This window comes from Clarias gariepinus, chromosome 13, assembly GCF_024256425.1.
Source record: "Clarias gariepinus isolate MV-2021 ecotype Netherlands chromosome 13, CGAR_prim_01v2, whole genome shotgun sequence".
In the NCBI taxonomy this organism is placed as follows: Eukaryota; Metazoa; Chordata; class Actinopteri; order Siluriformes; family Clariidae; genus Clarias; species Clarias gariepinus.
Genome location: NC_071112.1, coordinates 18,177,567 through 18,189,234, shown reverse-complemented (window position 1 = coordinate 18,189,234; position 11,668 = coordinate 18,177,567). Strand labels below are relative to the sequence as shown.

The window sequence follows — 11,668 nt, the reverse complement described above, 5'->3', positions numbered from 1 at the left end:
ACAATTCCTTACATAATAAAGATTCAACAAAGATTCTGGAACTAAAAGTTTTAGGTTTGGATCATTTCTTAGTAACATGATTAAATCCTAGGAATTTATTGTTACGTTGTCCTAAGGGGGGAAAACAGCAGCTTATAGCGAAATACTGAATCCCTTCATGAAATGCACATCAAAATAGTTGTGTTACAAGCTTTGTATTTAAGGACCGTAGTTATATATTCACTTAGATTAATCCAGTAATTTGTTCTGTACACACTCCTATGAACCTTGGAATGAGTTTGCTCTGGCATAGTTGTACACAAGCATGGTAGACAGGCAGTGCTTCTGAGCTCTAGTAATGCTGAGACTGCTCAATGCTGAGCTCCATTGAGAACAGGTTTAGGGAGCTTGAATGCCTTCTGCTGAGGCAGGCCATCCCACAAGCGACTCTTTGCAGCTCGCTCCACTCACCTTTGTATCCCCGCACTATGTTGGTATGAGAGCATGAATTCTCATTGTCCTCTAGCCAATGAGAATGGTATGAAAGACTATAGCTATGCATATGCATGTGAGCATGCATGGTACGCATGTGGCATGAAGGACTTTTTCCTTAAATCTATGACCAGATGAAGTAGACGTCATTTAGCAGGACAGCCAATCACAAGTCAGTGTTTTGGATTTATGCCAGGGATTTTAAGCTCCTAAGGCCTAAACGTTAACCAAAGGCTGTTTTTCCAACACCAAGTAATCATCTTTGTGAGACGTGATGCCATACGCACCATCAGGTTTTTTCTGTGACCGGCTAATCCGGGAAAGAGAGAGAAAGGATGGAGAAGGATCTGTGAGCAAACCTCTTCGATTCAGTGATCAGGACTTCAAGACCCTAAAACAGAATTGTCTTCAGAAAAAGGTGCTATTTGAAGATGATACCTTTCCAGCCACTGTGGAGTCCCTGGGTTACAAGGAACTGGGCCACAAGGCCAGCAAGGTTAAGAACATTGTCTGGAAAAGACCTAAGGTAGGCCGGGAAGGGGAAAGCATGGAGACGAGTGGACAGGGGTTACTAGTCAAAATACAAGTTATAAATAATATATTCGCTGAATAAATGTTAGAAAAATATAACTTTTTAAAAAATATATATTTCTTACAGAATATCTGTAATATGTGTAATTAAATTCTTAGCAGTATGTGCTCAGGCTTAATAATAAACCATCATTTCATCACAGTTTACCCATGTGGCAGAGATGGACAGAGCAAACATTACATTTAATTCTTTATAAAATAGTGTAATGGAATAAGGTACAGAGAACATAAATTTTTATACCATTACACCAATTTATAGTCATGGTAAAAAAAACAACAACATTTTATTATTTGAATCCTAATGTTATATTTATATAGCACACCTCCTACAGTCACATGGATGTTGCCTGCATGAACAGATTGCAATGGATGTATTTGTTATCTATACAGAAATGCATAAAAGAAAAAAGAAATGATATACTAGTTACTCTATATATTATGTTGTTGGTATAAGTACGTAGTTAGGTTAAAATGATAGTAAACTGTGCTGCTAACAGTGCACATATACACTAATGAGTATGATTATGCTAGTTCATTTTCCCTGTTATTGTATTAATATTGTACCTTGCAGGATATTTGTGAAAATCCAGAGTTCATCATTGGAGGTGCTAGCAGAACAGACATCTGTCAGGGAGACTTGGGTAAGATTAGTTAAATGCAAGTGCAAGAAAATTCTGTAAGGACCCTGTTGACCAGTGCCACAGTTTTACATTCATGTCTGGACCGTAGTATAATTTAATGGGTGCTTTTTTGACCTGCAGACTCACAGAGCCAACAGGGGCCCCTTGATATTGTGACTACTTTAGTGAAGGGAATCTGGCTGGCAGCACTTCTCATTGTTGTGTTCTCTATGCAAGCAATAAAAGGAGACTAAAATCACAAAGGTTATGTATAGGGCAGATACACGACACATTCCATTGTGCAAGTAAAAAATGCTGAGGTCAGCACTGTGAGCCCCTGTTTTTGCTCTTAATATTGTATACATATTCAGTGAAGTATGAGGAAACTCTAGGAATTTTCAAATTCAAAACTATGATGTAGTTTATTAGGATTTTTAGGATTTAAAAAACTTAAAAACAGTTAATGAAATGTTTAATGAGATCACTCGTTTTTTGTTCTATTCTATTTTTAGGTCACTATCCAAATGAAAGCACATTTGTGAGAGTGTATATTCAATTTAATTACATTTTAGTTATATAGCACTTATAACAATGCTTAATGTCACAAAGCAGCTTTACAATATAAAAAATCTGGAAATAAATGCCAAATTTCATATGGGAAAATATATAAATTATAATTATTGGTTCGTCCCAGATGAGCAATGGTGGCAGGAAAAACTCCCTGAGATGACATTAGGAGGAAACCTTGAGAAAAACTAGACTCAACAGGGAACCCATATTCATTTGGGTGAAATCAGATAGCATAAACGTAAATCAGTGTCTGGAATACAGTATTTGTGTGGTACAAGGCTAAAGTTTCAATATAATGAGAAAGTTAATATAAAGTAAATATTAGTCAATATACTGCATACTAAGAAAATGCAGGGCAAAAGATTCTACCTTTCATTTAAGTATTCATGGTGGAATATATTTAAGATTCAGTAAATAAAGTAAAACACCTGGTTAGATATTATAATATATGACTATATATATATATAGTCCATCTTAATACCTCCAGAATTTAACACTGAACTTCCCAGTGGGCAAATAAATCTCCAATTCTTGGTTTGATCCGGAGCATTTTTCCTGTGTTGACTTTGAGCCCATATGAGTTTCCTTTGGGTTTTCTTGTTTCCTCCCAAAACATGCTAGTAATTCAATTCTCCTTGTGTATGAATGTGGGAGTGTAGTGTGTGTGTGTGTGTGGGGTGTGTGTGTGTGTGTGTGTGTGTGCACGCGCACTTCTTTCCCCAGGATTAGAATCAACATACATACCTTAATTAGGATATTCAGCAAAGGCAAATGAATGAATAAATTAATATCATATTTTACATAATCTCTGGTCTTTATAGGAGACTGCTGGCTACTGGCTGCCATCGCTTGTCTTACTCTAAATGAAAAGCTACTTTATCGAGTTGTTCCTCAAGAGCAGAGTTTCTCTGACAATTATGCAGGGATCTTTCATTTTCAGGTTTGTGCTGGTCAGTTAAGTTGGTCTATAACAATATTTTTATTAATTTCTCTATAGTGATGAGAAATTGCTAACATATCTTTACCTTGTTTATTGATGAAGTTTTGGCGTTACGGTGACTGGGTGGATGTTGTGGTTGATGATCGGATCCCTACCATCAATAACCAACTGGTGTTCACCAAGTCTGCCGAGAGGAATGAGTTCTGGAGCGCTCTCCTTGAGAAAGCATATGCTAAGTAAGACTTACTTAATGATTTTCTTCCTCATGCATATATATATACTCTTAAAGTCAAAACCATGTCACTTAAGCATTAAAGATATACAGTATAATTATAAGATGTGCCGTCTGTCTCAGAGGTCTTTGTTTCAAATATATTTTGGTGGTTTATTGTAGACTTCATGGTTCTTATGAGGCTTTGAAAGGTGGAAACACTGCTGAGGGGATGGAAGACTTCACTGGAGGAGTAACTGAGTTCTATGAAATGAAGGAGGCACCTAAAGACCTTTACAAGATCATGAAGAAGGCCTTGCAGCGAGGCTCCCTCATGGGCTGCTCTATTGATGTAGGCTAAACCCTGAATATAAAATTCTATTTTTATTTGCATTCAGAAACATTTACACATATAATGTGGTCTCGCAGTGGGGGATATGACAAACATGATATCACAAATTGTAAGGGCGTTTCTACTATAACCAATATATAGTACACCAGTAAACCAAAAAAACTAATCAATAATGGGTTTTTTTATGTTTGTTTTTGAAGAAGGAAAAAATTAAAATCATTACAGTATGAATATTTAATCAGAATCAAATTTTGACCCATGGTTGGGATACCTATCTATGTGTCTTGTTACTATTAATATTATTATTATTATTATTATTATTATTGCAGTTTTGATATTATATAGTCATATTGCTAGAAGAAAATAAAAATATCTTCTCCTTTAAAAACTCCTGCTACAAATTATTTTTGTAATTTATTTTTTCATTAACCCAGACCTTAGTCCCCGCCCGCCTGGAGACTCGCACTACAACTGGGCTAGTGAAAGGTCATGCCTACTCTGTAACTGCTGTGGATGAGGTAAAAGAAGTGTATGAAATTATATTGTTCTACAACCAAACAAACATACATTTAGACCCTTAGGCTTGCTATAGGAATACTTAACAGGCACCAGTGTGATTGAACCTGTTCGCATTAACACTCACTGTGGTTCTAGTGTAAACACAGCACACAAAAAGAATCTAAAGTACGTCTGGTACGTCTTCGTAATCCTTGGGGACAAGTGGAGTGGAATGGACCTTGGAGTGATAAGTAAGTGACTTTTACAATGGACTTACACAAATAATCACTTTCAAAACAGTTTTACTAATCTCCTGTGCATGTATTTAGTTCAAAGGAATGGACTACCATCTCTAGGGAAGAGAAAGACAAACTGCATCTACAGAATGCTGAAGATGGAGAGTTCTGGTGAATAACTTTACATTTGTTTAAATTGGGAGGAGGCGGCACGTCCGGGGTCCGGGTTCAATTCCCGGCCAGGCTAGATTCCCGTCTCTGAGTGCATGGAGTTGGCATGTTCTCCCTGTGCTTGGTGGGTTTCTCCGGGTACTCCAGTGTTCCCCACAGTCCAAAGATATGCATTTTAGGCTAATTGGCGTTCCTGAATTGCCCATAGTATGTCCCGGTGATGGATTGGCAACCTGTCCAGGGTTCCAGGCCTCCTGGGATAGGCTCCAGGTCCTCGCAACCCTGAATACAGGATAAAGCGGTATAGATGATGAAGGAATGAATGAATTGGGAGGAAAGAGCATAAACTGTTCAGACCTTTATCTGTCAATCATCAGTGACCGTTCAGCAAAGACTCTTTTGTTGTTGTTGTTTTTGTACAGGATGTCCTTTGGTGATTTCATGAAGAACTACACCAAGCTTGAAATCTGTAATCTGACCCCTGATGCTCTGGATGATGATAAGCTCCACAAGTGGACAGTGTCTGTGAACGAGGGCCGGTGGGTAAAAGGCTGCTCTGCTGGAGGCTGCAGAAATTATGCAGGTTAGCAGGTTGAAAATGAAAGATCACACTGAACATTTGCACATTGCAAGTACACAAAAAAATATATGTTGCACATTTCTGGTTATGTTTACATACAAAAGAGGACTACTATTGCACTACTGCACTTACTAAAGATGGACAATATCACTGCTGATTATTTCATTTCATTTCACACTCTTGACCACAAGTGCGTTCTGCTGCTGTCTGCACATTGTACACACCACATAATTATTACAGTTTATTTTATACAGTTCTTACTTTTTTTTTACATGCTAACATTTTTTTATATACTTTACATATTTCTAGCTTTTGTAATCCTGAAGACCTTGATTAGCTTGTTCAGGTGTGTTTGATTTGGGTTGAAGCGGGATTGTGGTCTCCAAGGACAGGAACTTGCCTACCCCTGGCCTGGGGCAATATTAAATACAAAGACATTATATCTACTCTCACTCTGTATAGACACCTTTTGGACAAACCCACAGTATCGTCTTCGCCTTCTTGAGGAGGATGACGACCTGGACAACAATGAGGTGGCCTGCTCCTTTGTGGTGGCTCTTATGCAGAAAAACAGAAGAAAAGAACGCAAACTGGGTGGAAATTTATTCACCATTGGATTTTCCATCTTTGAGGTATTCATTCATTTCTTCCTCGTGATGGTTGAATAAAAAATTCATATATTTTGATGATTTTGATAATCAAATTATAAAAATGCAGTTTTACTTTGGACTGTAATATTAAAATAATAATATGCATCAAGTTTCATTTTGTGGTTTTCCCTCCAATTTGTCCCTAGGTGCCAAAGGAGGTACGGAAAAATAGTGGAGAGAAGTGCTTGGGCCCCTGAGTGCTCTCTCTCTCTCTCTCTCTCTCTCTCTCTCTCTCCAGTAGAGCCTGAGTAGTGTGCATTGTGTCTTTGCTGTGTGCATGTTCTTTTCTTCTTTTACCAGTTTTACTTGAAATACAAATTCTTTTTATGAATTTGTGTCTCTCAGCTAAACACATTACACTGTTCTGACGGAATTTGGAGCATGGTTTTGTACTGTTTTGTCTGTTTGTTAGATGCATGGTAACAAGCAGCACATGCAGAAAGAATTCTTCCAGTTGAACTCGTCTAAGGCTCGCAGCAAGGCCTACATTAACTTGCGGGAGGTGACACAGCGCTTCAAGCTGAGCCCTGGGGAATATGTCATTGTGCCCTCTACCTATGAGCCCCACCAGGAAGGCGAGTTTCTCCTGCGTGTCTTCTCCGAAAAGAAGAACATCTCTGAGTGAGTGGGTTGGATGGCTGTGTGAGTTTTGTGTTGTTCAGCACAACCAGAATCCTGACTCCTATGTCCATATTATCATTTTCCTACAAAGCCATTCGAAAAGCCAACTGTCAAAGTAAATAACATAAACTTACAAATAAAACTGATCAACTTTGTCAAATATAAACAGTTAATGTTGGACCGGAGCTGTAAACTACTGTGTGATTTGTTGTAACTTTAAAAATGAAGTAAAAGCAAAAAAAGGAAAAAAAAAAATCTTGGAAATGTAATTAAGTAGGAGTTCATCTATATAATTTCCTTAATACTTAAGTAAAGTACAAACATACTCACTATACACTTATTACAAACAGCTGTACAACTTTATTTTTTAATCGGCCAATTACGTGGCAGCAACACAATGCTTAAAATCATGTAGATACAGATTAATGTTCACGTCATACACCAGAAAGAAGAGGATTTTCCATTGGATGTTGGTACTAGATGACTGTGTATTGTTTTTTTTTTTCCTTTTCACACCACTTCAGAACCTGTTGACATGATTTTAATTTGAAAATAGTCATAGAGCAGCTATCAGGTCCAGTCGTGTTTATTTATTTTCAAATTTAAAATGTTAGTAACCACTGTTTATTGATTTCTACTTAGGGAAATAGAGAACAGGATCAAAGCGGATCATCCAGTGGTAAGTGCTGCATGTGGAACCTGACGTCTAATAAACCCATAAAAATCTTCTTTTAAGGGTGAAGGAAGGATCTTGATCTCTATATAGTATTCGCTCTAACCGGATGGAACAATTTATTTTCTTTGTTAAAATTAAATCATCTATTAAATTATTATTATCATTTTATAAATTATTATCATATTGCTTCATGTATTCACCATTCAAATCATATGACAATTTTTATTAAAGCATCCTCAGAAAATTACTATGAGAATAATGGTTTTCATGTAGTGAGCATACAATGACAAAAATGTCCAGCCTGTGACAATACTTTTACCTTTGCCACTCCAATGCCAACTCAGCCAGCTCCAGCCTCAGCAGGGGATGAGACTGAGGAGGACCAGCAGTTCAACGACATTTTTCAGCATATAGCCAGTGATGTAAGTATAGCTAGACATATTTCTGGGGGCAGTGAATATAGTGCTGGGTTGGGAACCAACTGGTTAAAAAAAAAAACACTAGTGATAATTACATACACAATAATTTATGTATACACTGCCTGGGGAAAAAGATTGCTGTTTCACAGAGGCCTGCCTCAATTAAAGAAAATAATTAAGGAGCTACTTAAAATCAGTGCAACTGGGTTAAGAATTGTCAAATGCATTATTAAAGTCTAAAAGAATAAAGTTTAACTTTATGAAAGAAATGTGATTTAAGAAAAAAACTGGCATCACTAATGACTGACATCAGAGATATCTTGACAGCTTAGTTTAGCTTTACTGTAGCAGTATAAAACAGCTATGTTTAATTAATTAGTAATTATTAATTAATAATTTAAGTCAAAGAATTTCCACAAACAATGCGATGAGGATTAGGATTGACATTGGAATACTAAACAGCTGTGGGACTAAACTAAACATCTGTGTGGCCATAAGAAAACCACTTTTTACTGAGACTAATCAGATGATGAAAAGGCTTCAGTGTGCGAGGGAGCATAAATATTGGACTTTGGAGCAATGAATAAAGGTCATACAGTTTGATAAGTCCAGATAGACCCTATTTCAGAGTAATGGGTGTGTCAAGGTAAGAACAGAAGCGCATGAAGTGTACAAGCCTGTGGAGGCAGTGTTATGATCTGGGGTTGCTTCAGTTGGTCAGGCGTACGTTCGGGAATGTTATATGGCAATAAAATAAATGATTATAAAATGAAGTATTGAATGACCAGGTTATACTTTCAGGTGCATTCCAGGACTTGAATAGTTAAAGATGGCTCTAGGAACATGAGGAATGATTTTCACACATTAATTGGCCCCCACATTGCACACAATAATCAAAGCTAAAGGTGGTTAATTGAAATTAGTTTATTAGAATTTGCAACTTTTTGGCCCAGGCAGTGTATATTTTGCATGCCTTATACACTTTTTATTTTTCCTTCGAAAACATTTGCATCATGTTTACTGATCTGAGCAATATCATATTATCCATAAGTCAGTAAATCCTTCCTGATCATACAGGAAAAGCAGATTTCAGCCAACGAGTTGAAAAATGTCCTGAATAGGATGTTGACAGAGCGTAAGTCTATTTCTCTGATTATCATCGATTATAATTACATGCATTTATACATAAATGCATTTTAACCTTCTTCACCTTTACAGACCGGGACATAAATAAAGAAATCTTCAGTCTAGAGAGTTGCCGTAGCATGATCGCCTTTATGGATGTATCCTTTGGGGAAAAAAAAACAACAACAAAAACATCTGCACATGATGCATGTGCTCAAGAATTTACTTTTAGATACACACGTAATGCTTAAAAGATTTGAAGGACAAATCGAAGAAGATTTTACGGTGCTAGAATAGAACCCAAATGTGTATCTTGATTTACTTTGCCAGTTGCTTAAAATTTTATGTTTTTCTAGGAAGATTTGAAATGTTACCTTAGATATTGATCTTGACTATGTTCAGATGGATGGAACAGGCAGACTCAATCTACAAGAATTTAGACAGTTATGGAATAAGATCAAGCAGTGGCAGGTTTGGGATCTTTTATTTAAAGGATTGCGCACACTTTACACAGTACACAGACTGACAAGAGTCTTCTTCTGCAGGAAATCTTTAAGCACTATGAAGCTGAGCAGATTGGCTTCATCAGAAGCTATGATATGAGGAATGCAATCAATGATGCAGGTAACAGTCATTTGGTTATTTCTAATATTAACAGTTTAATGTTCCATTTTGGTGATTCATAATCTGTCATGTAGACCTACTCTGCTGCAAAGTTTCTGTAATACTAGTGTTAGACTTTAGCTCAGTTTTTAAGACTCTTAGAAATTGTGGTACTATATATAAAACCCTACTTTAACATTACAAGACAGCACAAAAATAATGAACCAACCCAATTAAATGAAAAGGGTATAGGTGAATATTCTGGTGTATATAAATATGTTATGGGTCATGGAGTTCATTTCCATTCACTTTTATCTCAGTAGTTAACAATGCAGATAAAAGTATTTACAGATAAACAGTTCTTAATTAAGTCAAACACAGGTAAGCATAGCTTTGCCAATATCTCTTTATACCCACACAAAACTATTTTAAGCTTCATGTTACTTTACCTTACTGTACTAAGGGTTTCAGTGTAACAGAACTAGATGTGAAATTTTATGCCAAATTCAGACAAGTACAGTAATACAAACTGTGAACATTCCCAGTGTGATTACACTACATATAAGCACTCTTGGAACGCTGCTTGTCCATTCAGATTACTGGACTTGAAATAACTGTTGTATAATTCTCCAGACATATCCACTGATTTTTTTTGTTGAAGTGGTTTTAAAACTTGAGTTCATTCTAACGGACTTGTCACTGTGCAGTCATGTGTGTTATGTGTCATTCAGGGTTCCATCTCAACAACCCACTGTACAACATTATCACAATGCGTTACGCCAACGAGAGCCTGAACATCGACTTTGACAGCTTTGTCAACTGCCTTGTGCGTTTGGAGGGGATGTTCAGTAAGTGGCTTATGCATTTCTATCTAAAGTGTGATTGTAGTTAATCATTTTGAGAATATCTCCTCTAATACTACAACATTTTGTACAAAACTTGGTCTCTTTACAGGAGCTTTCCAGGCCTTTGATCAGGGTGGAGATGGCACTATTAGGCTGTCTGTACTGGAGGTATATACAGTAACTCAACGCCCAGTTTTTAAAAGAAATTTGTTGACTGATGTTTCTCAGCGTTAAGTAGCTTGAGGACATACAATTCAGCAGACACCTTTACTATTTATAGAGATTCTGTCAGATTTACATCAGTTGTTTGACTGAACTGTTGCTCTCTCACAGTGGCTCCAGTTGACTCTGTATGCCTAAACACACCCAGGATCCAGATGAACCTACTGTACATGACCAGAACCACCAGCCTTTACCTCAACCACAGCCCTGATATAGCACAACTGTTTACACTCCACATAAAATAGTTATAACACCATTCCACATGCATTTTGGAGACTCCAGGACAGGTGATATAGCAGTGACGTAGTGGATAGGCATCGCATCATTCTCTTCAGCAGGTTAAAACAGCTTTTAGACCAGGTTAAAGGATTTGCAGGACTGACATCTCCCAGGGTCCTGAGGCTCACCTTTATCTACTTAGTGGCACCATTCATTTCTTCAAGGGGCGCTCATAAAATGCATATTATCATATGAAAATAATTGAAAATATTTGCCCAACTTATGAACATTTTGATGCCACCAGAGTGGCACCAAAACTAAAAATTCTGCCTCATCCCCCCTGCTCCACTGACCTCGCACCCAGTGACTTCTTCCTCTTCCATCACTTAAAGAAATCATGGCAGATGTTTGACGATGACGAGGTAAATACCAAGGTGAAACTCTTCCTCAAGAGCCGAAATGAAGGCTTCTTCAAAGATGGTCTCCACCAGCTAATCCATCATTTGGAGGATGGTGGAGGACTAAGCTCACAATCAACATTTTTTTTTTCATTACAAAGCAATTTTATGACCGCCCCATGTACAATATTGTTTTTAGCTAAACTCTAATGCTTTATTTCCTTTCCTTTGCCGCAGTGTTCAAAGTGTCAGGCCACCATTTGCTTCAGTTCATACACTCTCAATTTTATTCTTTCTTAGGCCCGTCTTATTTTCTCTTTCACCTACTGTAAAAACCCACAACGGAAACCTCTTGCTTCCTGTCACAATACAATACCTCAGATTTTTCTTTAAATACCTCTGCTTTTTTTTTACTCTTTTATCCACTAGCTATGCTAATCAAATCCATAAACTTGAACTAAATAACTGCTTTCACACACATTTTACAACAGCCACATTTCGGGCTATTTGTTGTCGGAATGTTCCTCAGTTTTTGTTTCCACGAGCCTGTTAGTATGTTTGGTGGAAAAACATTAATAGCAAGAGGAAATTCATACAGAACCCACTCAAATGCAGAACTGAGAAATGTGTTCAGGGTTTGTTTCCAGTGT

General features: G+C 37.2%; 1 protein-coding gene across 1 annotated transcript; it reads left to right on the top strand.

The window, feature by feature from the left end:
- Window positions 1–745: 745 nt before the first annotated feature.
- On the top strand, window positions 746–11,627 carry capn3a (calpain 3a, (p94)). The gene is made up of 21 exons (XM_053509429.1): window positions 746–997; window positions 1,634–1,703; window positions 3,074–3,192; window positions 3,295–3,428; window positions 3,587–3,755; window positions 4,190–4,273; window positions 4,410–4,504; window positions 4,583–4,660; window positions 5,083–5,243; window positions 5,703–5,872; window positions 6,037–6,048; window positions 6,303–6,511; window positions 7,154–7,190; window positions 7,532–7,609; window positions 8,684–8,741; window positions 8,825–8,898; window positions 9,134–9,202; window positions 9,277–9,355; window positions 10,066–10,182; window positions 10,289–10,347; window positions 10,513–11,627. Exons 1-21 carry the CDS (start codon window positions 746–748, stop codon window positions 10,537–10,539), a joined length of 2,151 nt encoding a protein of 716 aa, XP_053365404.1. The 3' UTR covers window positions 10,540–11,627.
- The last annotated feature ends 41 nt before the right edge of the window (window positions 11,628–11,668 follow it).

Excerpts from the sequence above, each read along its gene's own strand:
- capn3a (XM_053509429.1), top strand. The coding sequence starts at position 746 with ATGCCATACGCACCATCAGGTTTTTTCTGTGACCGGCTAATCCGGGAA. Across the intron at positions 5,244-5,702 it reads AGGCTGCAGAAATTATGCAG|ACACCTTTTGGACAAACCCA; the intron begins GTTAGCAGGTTG and ends CACTCTGTATAG. Across the intron at positions 7,610-8,683 it reads TTCAGCATATAGCCAGTGAT|GAAAAGCAGATTTCAGCCAA; the intron begins GTAAGTATAGCT and ends CTGATCATACAG.